The 12,064-nt window shown below is 61.8% G+C and overlaps 1 protein-coding gene across 1 annotated transcript in view; it reads right to left on the minus strand.

The window, feature by feature from the left end:
* MYO15A (myosin XVA) overlaps positions 1-12,064 on the minus strand; it is a 46,834-nt gene that overhangs the window by 20,540 nt on the left and 14,230 nt on the right. Inside the window, exons 15-39 of the mRNA XM_043900940.1 lie at positions 11,702-11,797; positions 11,146-11,277; positions 10,509-10,634; positions 9,742-9,819; positions 9,117-9,265; positions 8,972-9,017; positions 8,680-8,804; positions 8,085-8,202; positions 7,607-7,782; positions 7,064-7,148; positions 6,198-6,251; positions 6,019-6,100; positions 5,812-5,942; positions 5,295-5,390; positions 3,954-4,189; positions 2,523-2,686; positions 2,210-2,282; positions 1,832-2,020; positions 1,479-1,666; positions 1,310-1,404; positions 1,007-1,127; positions 750-817; positions 586-663; positions 250-430; positions 33-165 (exon numbers count right to left, since the gene is read on the minus strand). Coding sequence (XP_043756875.1) covers positions 33-165; positions 250-430; positions 586-663; positions 750-817; positions 1,007-1,127; positions 1,310-1,404; positions 1,479-1,666; positions 1,832-2,020; positions 2,210-2,282; positions 2,523-2,686; positions 3,954-4,189; positions 5,295-5,390; positions 5,812-5,942; positions 6,019-6,100; positions 6,198-6,251; positions 7,064-7,148; positions 7,607-7,782; positions 8,085-8,202; positions 8,680-8,804; positions 8,972-9,017; positions 9,117-9,265; positions 9,742-9,819; positions 10,509-10,634; positions 11,146-11,277; positions 11,702-11,797 — 3,020 coding nt within the window. The remainder of the gene's footprint in view (positions 1-32; positions 166-249; positions 431-585; positions 664-749; positions 818-1,006; positions 1,128-1,309; positions 1,405-1,478; positions 1,667-1,831; positions 2,021-2,209; positions 2,283-2,522; positions 2,687-3,953; positions 4,190-5,294; positions 5,391-5,811; positions 5,943-6,018; positions 6,101-6,197; positions 6,252-7,063; positions 7,149-7,606; positions 7,783-8,084; positions 8,203-8,679; positions 8,805-8,971; positions 9,018-9,116; positions 9,266-9,741; positions 9,820-10,508; positions 10,635-11,145; positions 11,278-11,701; positions 11,798-12,064) is intronic.

Here is a 12,064-nt window from a genome sequence, read left to right on the forward strand (position 1 = left end):
AGAAGGCCAGAGGGCTGGGTGGGTGGGCTGACCTGAGGGCCTCGGGCCGGCCCCCCCGCGGCAGCTGCTGGTGCTGCCTGACGATGTCCTTGATCTGCTGCGTGGGTTGTGGGAAGTGCTCCGAGTTGAGGGTCGAGGACCGGACCGGCTCCAGGCAGGGCGAGGCTGTGGCGGGGCATGGTATAGGGGACAGGTGAATCCACCCTCCCGTCCCATCTTGGGAAGCTCTTGTTGCAACAGGACACTCACTGCTTTCTGGAGAAGCCCAGCCCTGAGGCAGAATGGGGGCAGCCACGGGCTTGGTGGGAGGCCTCGGGGCCTTGGCCAGAGGGGCGGGGGCCACAGGCTTCGGAGCAGAGCGCAGGAGCACGGGCTTGGCCGGGGGTCCAGTGCCTATGACCTTTGGCCGGGCCTCTGGCGCTAAGGGTTTCTGTAGAGAGCAAAGTGTGAGGAGGGCTTCCTAGGTCACATCAGTCTGCTCTCAGGAACCCCACGTTGGCCCAGGAGAGGCGGAAGGGGCTCCTGGTTCAGAGAGGTGCAGCGATGCCCTGGGTCAACATAGTACTCATGGGGGCCCAGGCTCACCTCTGGGGGAAAGGGTCTCGGGGTGGGACTCAGGGGCTGCTGCTGGAGCGCCATGGCCTGCAGGGTCATCTCCCGGGCCTGCGGAGAGTTGGGGTGAGTGGGTAGGCCCAGGCTTGGGCCCCACAAGGCCCCCCAGCAGGATATCCCAGTCCCCTGGCACTCACCAGCAGCACGGCCTGCTTGTGGATGAAGGCTTGCTGCAGGGCCAACGTGGAGGCGTCCAGGCCTGGAACTGGGGTGACCAGGTCAGGGGGCACAGATCCAGAGATGAGGGCGGTAGGGGTGGGAATTCCCTACCCTGCCTGCCCTGCCAGCTCACCCCCCAAGCCTGAGGCTGCCTCTCTTCTAGGCTGAAGCTGCCCTGAGCGCCGTGGGGACCCGCTGAGCCCAACCCTGAACCCGACCTGGAGTAGGCACTGACTTGGCTTTGGCTTTGGCTCTGGGGGTCTCCTGGGGGGGCCTTCAGTGCTGCTGCTGCCATCTCCACCAGGCTGGCCTCCCCCTTTCATGCGGTAGGCAATGGCTGTTGGCTTCTCCAGGTCCTGGGGCAGATGGCTCAAGTGACTGCCCCAATGCCATGCTCCCCAGACTCCAAGGCAACGGGCACCTGACACCACCACCACCTCCTCCCAGGGGCCCCCCTCCAGCCACCCCAGGGCCCGGCTGCAAGAGGCTCCTGTGCACGCGCCCTGCTGTGGCCTTCAAAGGCCCCCTGCGTCCCTACCGCGTCCCCGTAGGACAGCACGGGGTCGAAGAGGCTGTCCAGGTAGCAGTCCAGCCCCTTGTGGGGCACAGCAGGCTCTCCAAGGCTGTCCAAGTCTGGTGGGGTTGGGAGAAAGTCAAGTTCTTTCCTCTTGCTGATCACCCCTCCCACCCCCAGGCTCCCTCTCCACCAGAGACAGCGGCCACTGCTGGTGGATCTTGGAGGGTCACTGTCCCTCTCTGAGGCTCAGTCTCCCCATTTGTACCGTTCTCATTGTGGCTGCAGTACCCATCGGAGTCAGCCACGACAGGCATGAGCCCCTGGTGCTGGGGCCTGGTGGGTGCGTCATCGTCCGAGTCCCAGCTGTTCCCGAACACCCTGGGGGATGGGGCACACAGTAGCTGAGCCCCCCGGCAGACCCTCCTCTGTGCCCCGGAGTTCTCCCTTTGAAGGTAGGCCCCCTCCCTGAAGACCTCGAAGTTCAAGTTCAGCTCACAGCCACATGCAGGAAGGGGGCCTCAGGCTGGGAGAGACCACCTCTACCTGAGGCCTCCCCTGCAGGCCGGGGGCCCCTCTGCACCCACGAGGAAGTAGGCTTTCCGTCGAGGGAACTCCCTGAGCAGCTCGAGGTCTGACACCAGGTCCAGCACGTAGTCATGGCCGGCCAGCTCTGCCCACTGGACCCCGTTCTTCATGGCCACCGTCCAGCCTCTCCAGCCGTCGACCAGCCCCCTGGTAATAGCATGTGGAGGGATGGGAATGAGGGATGGCGCCAGGAGGTACCGCCCGGGGAGACCCTGGATGGAGCCAGACACACGACTGGAGCAGACCCTCTGGGATTGGGGGACCTGGCCTCCCGCTCCCACCTCCTCCCTCCCGGGTGTGCAAGGGTGTGCTGGGCAGGGCATCCCAGGAGCCAACCTGTGCCTCAGAATGTCTCCGGCCACCTCCTCCCCTGTACTCCAGGAGTGCACCGGGCAGGAGAACTGGTCACCTGGGCAGCAATGAGTGTGGGGCTCAGCCCCAAGCATCTGCGGCCGGTCCTGCCACCTCCCCACTCTCGTCCTGGGCCCTGACTGTGCATCCTCACGGCCCTGCTCCCAGCCCCGGTCCAGGTCCTGACCCCTCGCCCCCACTCTGACCTCTCTCCAGGCTGCTCACAGCAGGGCCACCCAGCTTCTCCTAACCCCAGGCTCTGCTGCCCCTCCATGGGAGGCAGGGTAGGGCAGCTCACCATTGAAGCAGCCCACATCCAGTGCCATGCCGGCCTTCTCCTGGGTGGCTGTCCACTCAAGCTGAGTCGGAGGGAAGGTGCGGGCAGCCCCAGAGACCATGGCCTGCATGAGGCGATGCTGACACACGGCCTGGAAGCCACCCCGCCCGTGATCAGACACAAACCTGGCGGGTAGGAATTGGAGCAAGGATGAGGCTAGCCAGATGTGGAGGAAACCCTGAGACTGGTCAGGGATGCCCAGGCCAGCCCAGAGCTCCAAGGTTGGGCTGCCAATGATTAGGGCAGCTTGGAGCTCCCAGGCTAAGCTGAAAGCATCTAGGCCAGCCAGGGGCACCTCAAGCCAGCAGGAGTCCAAGGATGCCAAAAAGGTTCTAGGCAGGCCCAACTAATCTCAACGGAGCAAAATGTCATTGCCAGGATAGGGCCTACAGGAGGTGTGAGCAAAGACCTGGCCTCCGGGGACTTCCTCCATTTTACCAGGCCATCCGGTAGTCATCAGTCCTCTCTGAGCCTGCCACCGAGTTCACAGATGCTATGGGGGTTCCAGCTGACCCAGGGTCAATCAGCCTGCTCCCTGCCAGGGGTGGGCACTCCTTGTGCCTGGCTCCCGGCCCCTCCCCGTTGCTGGTGGCCTGTGGCTACCATGGGGAAGCTAGAGCCATGCCCACGGGAAGCCCAGCAGGCAGGTAGTGGCCCTGCCCCCAGTTGGGTCCCAGGGAGCTGCCCCTACTGCGCTGAGCTCGGGAAGGCTCTGCATGCTCTGCAGCTCACAGGTTGGGTCCTGTTACCATCCCCAATTCCCAGGTCAGGAAAGAGGCTCAGAGAGAGGCAGTGAGTTGCCCCAGGTCACACAGCAGGAAAGTCAGAGCTAGGTTTTGCACCAAGGGCCTGCTTGAGCTCTTTCCCATGCAAATCAACCTTGTCACCAAGGAGGGGGACATCACCATCACCTTAACATGATCAGGATGCTGACGACAGCCACGCTTACACAGCACGTACCACCAGCCTGTCCTCTCGGTGTTTCACATGTGTTTGCACAGTTAATCCTCACACAGCCTGATGTAGGTACTCTTCCCACCCTCATTTTATAGGTGAGGAAACAGGCTCAGAGAGGTTATTTAAATTGCCCAAGGTCACACAGCTATGTGGCTGAACTGGGATTTGAACACAGACTGTTGGAACCGACACGCCTAACGACCCTGCTGCAACCCACTGCCCACCACGTGAGAGGTCAGCACCTTTCTTCCAGATTCCCTACACCCTGGTCCAGCCACCGCTGAGTTCTAGAAGCCCTGTATCAAGCCTTGTCTGACCCCTGCCCTCTGATGGGAAGCCCTGGGCCAGCCCCTGAGCCTGAGCTTCCAGGCACAGAGCCTCCCTCCTGCCTGGCCTGGCATCTGCCCCGGGCCCTGGCCCCCCAGCTCCACTCACTTGAGCAGGTACTTGTCCAGGCGTGGGGACGGTGCAAAGCTGCCGAGGCAGGCAGCCAGCAGGAGCCAGCCCCGCTCAGCGTTGTGGGCGCTGGGGTTGCGCCACACCTGGTTGGCCAGTTGCGCCAGGATCTCGTCCCGCAGCTCAGGCACTGCCAGTCCCTTCTGCACGATGTAGCTCCCGAAGACATGGTCCCGGGTGCCGTGCAGCTGGGGGTCTCCCATGAAACGTAGGATCTGGCCACAAGCAGATTCTCCTGGGTCTCTCGGAGGGCTGTTCCCACCAGTCCCCACCCCCTCATATGCATCCCTCACATGTCCTTCCCAAGTCCCCCTGCCCATATAAAAGTTCCCCACAGTAAAACTGTAACAGGCTCGTGCATGCTAAGTCGCTTCAATGGTGTCCCACTCTTATGACTCTATGGGCTGTAGCCCCCCAGATTTCTCTGTCCATGGGATTCTCCAGGCAAAAAATACTTGAGTGGGTTGCCATGCCCTCCTCTAGGGGATCTTCCCAACCCCGAGATCGAACCTGCGTCTCTTACATCTCCTGCATTGGTAGGCAAGTTCTTTACCACTAGCACCACCTGGAAAGCCAGCCTGGTTTATGCTGGGCCAAGTGACCAGGGCTTGGGGAAAGTCAATATTCTCCTGCTCATGAAACTTCTGCAGCCCCAGCCCCTCCCCACACCCTGGCCTCACCTCCGGCTCTATCCAGGGCCCAGAGGGCACTTTCTAGCATGCGTACCCAACCACATCCTCCCATAGAAGCACCGTCCATGGCTCCCTTGGGCCCCTGGGGGCCCAACCTCAGCTCTGGGCTTGTTGGTCAAGGCCTTCTGCCCCTCTGGCCTTACTCTCCTGAGTCTCTGTTCTGACCATGGCAACTTCTCTCCCCTCTACCCCTCCACTTGCCCTGGCTGGGAGACTCTGCCGCCACCTTCCTCTCCAGTTCAAATGCCCCCTCCTCCAGGAAGCCTTCCCTGACTCTGCCCAGGGCTGCATGAGGGGCCTTGTCTGGGCTCTCCGACCCCCATCCCCCACTCTGTCCACAGGAGTGGGTCACTCGTTAGGTCTGCTCTGCCTCCCCTTTCAGACAAGGCTCTACTCTGGAAGCTCCAGAGAGGCTGGGAGGCAGCCATGTTGCCAAGATGACTGCGAGAAGACAGGCCCCCATCCCCAGACCCTACCCCAGAGAGGACAGACACTGCCTCCCAGAAGTCCCTCCTCCAAGGGCTCAGGGCCTGGGCTGGTGGAGGGTCCAGGGGAGAAGCACGGGGGTCTCCTGTCTGGCCTCAGGGCTGGGGCTGTGATTTGGAAGGTGATCTGTGCAGACTCGTACCAGCTTGAAGATGCCCACGGCCTCCACATGGTATTCCGCCGGCAGCCGCGTGAGGGATGTCCTCAGGGGCACGGTCAGCATCCCGAAGGCAGGCTCCTGGGCACAGAGCAGGCACCTGGGCACAGAGCCAGGAGGCAGGGGCACCTCCGGACCCACTGCTCTAGGCCGGGTGGGGGCACACGAGCCTGAGGCGCCCGGGCTCTGGTCCCCAGCATGCAGACGGAGATGCAGTGAATCAGGGCAGAGGCCCCCTGAGATGCCCCTGGAGGGCAGGAGATGAGCAGCGGGGGTGATATGCTGTGGGTCCACTCACTGCTTGTCAGGTTTCTGAAATGTTTCCAAACAGCCACTGCCTGAGCCCTTGAGGGCCCCCCACCACCATACAGGCCCCCAGAGCCCCCAGACTCCTCATGACCCAGCAACTGGAGGGCTCGGGACTGTTCTCAAGGGGCGTGGCCACGAGTCGGCCGTATCTGAGGACAATGCCAGCTGTCACTGTGTCTCTTCCAGCTCTTACCTTGAAGTGGCACCGGACAAACTTGGCCATGGGGTAGTTGTTGATGTCCAGGGGCAGCGTGACCCGGGGCTCAGCCCGAAGCCGGGGAGTCCGTACAAGGGCCACCCGGGGCCCCTGGGCTGTCCTGAGGCCTGTGGACAGAGGAGGCCTGAGCGGCCTTGGCCCCCTGGCCAGCCCGCCCTCCAACATCACCCAGCGCTGACGTACCCGCCACGGCTCGCAAGAGCCCAGCCAGCTCCACCGGGACCTCCAGGTGCCCCACAGCCACCACCTGCCGCTTGCTCAGCTCCTGGGGGGTCAGCACAGGGTGAGGGGACAGGCCTGCCACACCCCCACCTGCCGGCCTCCCTTCCTGTCCCCCGCAGCCGCCTGGACCCCACACCCACCTCCTGCTCCCGCAGCCATGCCTCCTCCACCCGGAGCCTCCGCTCCGCCCTCAGCTGCAGGAGAGCAGACGGTCAAGGCGGGCAGCGGCGGGCAGAGGGGACGGCAGCCCCAGGCCCACCTCACAGACGGGGGAGGCAGTGGTGTGGCCAGAGAAACGGGTGTGGGAGGAAGAGAGCAAGAGACTGAGGCAGAGGGCAGAGCAGTGATGCTTTGGGGAAGGAGAGACGCACAGGATGTCAGAGAGCAGCAGAGAGGTGCGTTTTGGGGCCCCTCCCTGGAAAGTGTTAGTCGTTAAGTGGTGTCCAACCCTTTGCGACACCCCATGGACTGTAGCCCACCAGGGTCCGCCCTCCGGGGATTCCCCAGGCAAGAATACTGGAGTGGGTTGCCAATTCCTTCTCCAGGGGATCTTCCTGACTCAGGGATCGAACCCGGGTCTCCCACATTGCAGGTGGATTCTCTACCATCCCAGGGCTACCAGGGAAGCACCTCCCAGGTGCCCCACAAAACTCCAGCAAGGGCTCATAGCTCCTTGGGGCTACATTTGTCCATCTGGCTGTGGAAATGTGACAACAGGCCGATACCGGCACGGAGACAAGGGCAAAACCAGAGCGAGTGCTGCTGGGGTCGCCTAATTCTAATCATGCCCGGTTACTGGGCCCTGCTGTGAGCCCTGTGCCGGGCCACACCCTCCCCGCAGCCTCTCATTCAAGCCCTGCACACCCCAAGGGCTAGAGAGGGACAAGCGGGGATCGAACCCAAGCCTGTCCAGGCCAAATGCCTCCTCCCCGTCCCTGCCTCCCCATGGACCCTGACGGGACAGGCCTGGTTCTGGGGGGATGGACAAAAGCCCAGCCTGCAGCACCTTGAGGTAACGCCGGTGGCTTGTGTACGTGTGCACCAGGGCCCGGAACTTCACCAGACGCCTCCTCATCTGCTGATACCGCTGTCTGGGGCAGAGAGAAGAGAAGGGGTTTTGAGTAGGAGGGCCAGAGGGCAGGGGTCATGGGTGGCCAAGGGGAAGAGATGCCCACACCCGCCTTGCTGGGGTGTCAGTGTCCACACTTCACTCTGGGACCCAATGCAAAAACGGAAATAAACTCAGAGAGGGGCAGTGACTTGGCCAAGGTCACATGGCAAATGGAGTGGCAGGGCCTGTTGGCTGTCCCAGGGTATGGGAGATGCAGGGTGGGGCCCCTCTTGGTGGGATGGATTTCTAACCACCAGTCACAAGGACCAGGGGTTGGGAGGGAAAGACACACAGAATCTTATCACCCTTCCCACAAAGGCCCCTACTCTCAGCTTGCATGCCTTTGGGAATGGGGAACTCACTACCCAAGTTCAGGCTCGGCCTTCCCGGGGCCTGGCCACAGAAACCCAGGGAGCCTTGCCCACTCTGGGCCTGCACCTGGCCAGGAAGCCACGGGCCCGGCTCTGCAGCAGGATGATCTTGCGGCGTAGGGAGCGGAAACGGCGCTGGACAAAGAAGCCGCGGAGGCAGCGCTGTAGCGTGAGGGCCGCCAGGCTCAGGACGTGGTCCCGCATGCCCTCTAGCAGCTGGTGCAAGTGCTCCTTCAGGAAGAGCTGGGGGCAGCAGGCGAGCGCTGAGGCTGAGAGCCCCGGGCACTGCCTGGGCCCACCCTCCCGAGGAGTCCCTGAAGACAGAGGACAGGCCAGCCCCGGATCAGAGGGAGGATGGCTAAGTCTGGAGAGGTGGGGAAGGCAGGATGGTGGGTGAATTGGACAGGGAGAGCGACCAGGCAGAGTCTGGAGGTGGGATCAGCAACCTTGCCCCAGCTCGGCTGGATGGCCTCTGGCCTGGGCACTTCTGAGCCCACAGTTTCTAGCCATAGGGCACCCAGGGGCTGAATGTGGGTAGGACTCACCTTGCTGACACCAACACAATACATGTTTGGTGTGACCATGCATAGGCGGCTCAGCACCGACACACACATGTCCCCACTGGCTGGCAGGTTGTGCTGGAGGGCCACTAGACAGCGGTACCTGCAGGCCCCAAACCCAGCACGGGGCTATTGGACCCATCCGGCTGCCTGCTAGACCTCAGGGTCACCACCCAACCCCTGTCTCCGGGAGGCCTGGATCCCAGCAGATCCTTTACTCAGTCTCTTCTAAACAGAAAAGGGCTTTCTGTCCCAAGGCTTCTTAAAAAGAGCATTAAATGATAATAAATGGTTTCAGTAGAAGAAAATGCTTTAACGCCATCTGCTGGAAACTTGTCATATTAGTAATAACTATTAAAATCACTCCTCTTTGGAATCAACACATACATAATAAAACTATAAAAAATGCTAAGTAGTAAATATGTCTGCCATGTAACAGCTAGTATGTGGTAGGCTTGTGTAGTGCACAACCTGAGCAACTGTGCATGGCCAGCCCTATTCTGCCTGGGTTGTGAATTCCTGGGGCCATGGGGGGCTGGGTAGGGGTCTGCAGAGCTCAGGAAGCACCAGACCAAGGTACCTGTCAATGAACATCTGGAAGGGCAGCCGCACTGGAAAGCCCTCCTTCCGAATCCGCACAGTCTCCAGCAGCCCTGAATAGCGTAACTGGGCTGTCACCACATCACACTCAAAGAGGCCTGGCTCCTGGGGGAGGGCCCAGAGAGGAAGCCTGAATATTGGCCCAAACATGTGCAGTGGTCTCCACGGTGGGCTGGGCAGATAGGCGGTCCAGAGAGGCAAAACCACTTGCCCAAGGTCACACAGCATGGGGAGAGGACTTGGCTCCCCCAGGGGCCCCTGCCATCACATACCTTCTTGTGGTTGGGCTTCAGGCACCGGACGAACAAGGGGTTACACCTGGGCAGAGTCGAGAGGAGGGCAGCCGTGAGGCCCTGGGGAAGGAAGGTGCTTGCCCCCAGGGTCACAGGTTGGGTGCCCACACCCTGCCACACCCACCTCTCCATCTTTTCCACCAGGTCCAGAAGTGACTGCTGGAACTTGGCAGCCACTGTGTGCGCCTTGTAGAGCCGGGAGACAGAGCTACTCTTGCCCAGGCGCTGAGGGGCAGCCTGTGGGGCGTGGCTGGAGAAGAGGTGTGCTACCACCTGGGCCAGTGGTCAAGGTCAAGGTGCCAGGAGCCAGGAGACAGAAGGGGGAAGGGCCCAGAGGCAGAAACAAGGAGGGAAATGGACAGAGAGAAAGAGAAAGGGGAAGAACAAAAGGCATCGGTCTCTGGACCTGGGGATCAGAAAGTGACCGCTGGACCCCTGCCCTGACTGAAGGCCATGCCGTCCCGGCTGGCATTCTACTCAAGTCAGCATGCTCAGTACCTTCCAAATGGCCCGCCTGTTGGGGAACATGGGGCACTGTCTCTGTGCCTGGCCCCGAGGGGGCCTGTGACACACCTGGCCATGAACTCTGGCAACGACCTGGGGGGATGTGGAGGCCGAGAGGAGGTGGGGGTAGGAGAACCACTCAGTGAGGGATAGGCTGGGGTGAGCCAGAGGCGGGATCAAGCTGGAAAAGGGGTCTGACGGTGGACTGGGTGCTCCGGGGGACCGGGGCGGCGAGGCTTGCTCACCCGAGTCCGGCTCCGCACAAACAGGTCGAGCACATCTTGGCGCACCTGGTCATGGTTCTTGTCCAGGAACTTGTGCACCTGTAGCGGGGAGGGGAGGGGCAGTTCAGTGTGGACCCCACCATACCCCACCGGCCTGGGAGACAGGGCAGAAGGCTAACCCATCCCAGGGTGTGTGCACTGCCTGCTCCCCTCCTCTTCCGTCCTCCTTACAGGGGGTCAGGGGCTCACGGCACCAGGTGACCCTGGCCCTGCCCCCCTAGGCCTCAGTCTCCCTGTCTGTCCTGAGAGGGACGGGCCCCTCCGCCTGCTATGGTTCCCCCTTTCCTGTCCCACGGTCCTCTCCACTCCCTGGGGAGGGGGAGAGGGGGCAGTAGCCACATGCCCAGTCCACGTCATGGCCCATCCTCAGTGACTCTGTCCTGTACATTCTAGAGATGAGGAAAATGAGGCCCAGTGGGGACAGAGGGTTAGAATCCTGGTCTGAGACCTCAGGGCAGGAAAGAGCCAAGATGACAGCAGTAACAGCGAACACTACTGATGGGCGCTCCTCTTCACCATGCCCGCCGAGCGCTGGACTTCTTCACTCACCCCGGGAGATGGGCACTATTGTTCCCACACTTTCGATGAGAAAGCTGAGGCTCAGAGAGGTAGAGGGACTTGGCCATGATCACACAGCTGAGGATCAGCAGGGCCAGACTGCAACAGGTCTGGGTGTCTCTGGCGTGGAGACTGGGACTGAAGGCTGTGTGGGCCATTCGGGATCTCACCTGGTAGGTGACTTTGCCCGCATAGTGCTTGATGGTGAACTCGGGCAGCGGCATCTTGGGCTTGGAGTAGAGTGGGTTGGCGCCGTGGTGGTAATGGCACTTCTGCAGAAACGTGTGGTCTGTGGCCTGGGGGCAGGCAGGGGTCAGCGAGTGGGCAGGGCCCAGGCATCCAGTAGCTGGCCTAGTGGCAAATTCTCCAGCCCTGACTGGTCCCCCTCAAGCCACAGGGAGGAGGAGCAAGTCCCTGCTCCTCTGGCTGCCCGCTGCTTAGTATGGACGGCCTGAATGGACCCTGTGGAAGGATGGGCTGCCAGCTGCCTTCCCTCCAGCCCACCTGTCTCTGCTTTCTCTAGTCCCACTGACCGGAGCACCCACACCACTCTCGTGTTTTCCAATCAGAATCTGAGGCCCAACCCCAAGATCACCTCCTCCAGGAAGCCTTCTGTGACTTCACAGACTGGCGAAGCCCCTCCTCCAGAGCCCCCATCCAGCCTCAGTCACCCCAGGTTTAAAACCCCAGGTTGGGTGTCCTGAGCCCCCGACTCAAGGCCAGAGCAGAGTGGAGTGCAGGACTCGGGCCCAGTGGGGACGCGGGCTCAGAGTGCCGTGTGCCCCAAGCAGCGTACTCAGCGCACACCTGGGGGAAGCAGCACTGGTCATCGAGGATGCGCAGGATGCCGTAGGGCTTCAGTGAAAGGAGGTTGATGCAGGGCTGGTTGTCGGCGAAAGTGACCTCCTGCCAGTCGATCTGTTCGCGTATGTACTCCTCCTGTGGACAGTAGTCCGCAGCCTCCAGCCCTGCCCAGTGCCTCCACCCTGTCCCCCAGGTGGACACAATCCAGAGGGTCCCAGCCGGGGTACCTCCGCCTGCACCCATCCCAGCACAGGAAGCTCACTCCCAGCAGGGCAGCACAACACGAGCCACCCCTGGGCCCTGCTTGTCCCCGGCCTGGACGGCCCTGCGAGGGTGAGGAGGACCACAGGAGGGCTCTTCTCTGGGCTCAGCACCCTTGCACCTGCCCCTCCAGAGCAGGGCCTATGCACATGCTAATCCTTAGCTCAGAGCGCCTTGCCCTCCACTGGGCCTATAGATGACCTCTCATTTGTCCTCAAAGAGCCAGCGCAGCCTGTCTGCCTCCGAGAAGGCCTAGCGGCTGGCAGGACAGGACCAAGAGTGGACAGAGGCTTCTCACCTGCTCCTCCTGGAAGACAATCTTGTTGAAGAGGTACTGGAGGCTCTCGTTTGCATAGTTTATACACAGCTGCTCGAAGCTGTTGAAGCTTAGGTCCTGCCAGATGGGCAGAGAGGCTGGGCCCTGCACTTTCGTGGCCAGCAGCCCATCTGTCCCCACCCAGGGCCTGCCCACCCCCCTTCCCCATGCAGGCTTATCCCCGCCTTCCACAACCACAACTTCAGCAAGCTGGAGCCCTGCGCACAGACCCTCTGCTCAGACCCCTCAGGGGCTCCCTCTGGGCACAGGTGAGAGCCCAGTGGTTCGGGAACCATGGGAGGTGGCCCAGGTAGTGGCTGAGGCCCAGGCCCTGGAACCTTATAC

Source organism: Cervus elaphus, chromosome 5 (genome assembly GCF_910594005.1).
Source record: "Cervus elaphus chromosome 5, mCerEla1.1, whole genome shotgun sequence".
Classification (NCBI taxonomy): Eukaryota; Metazoa; Chordata; class Mammalia; order Artiodactyla; family Cervidae; genus Cervus; species Cervus elaphus.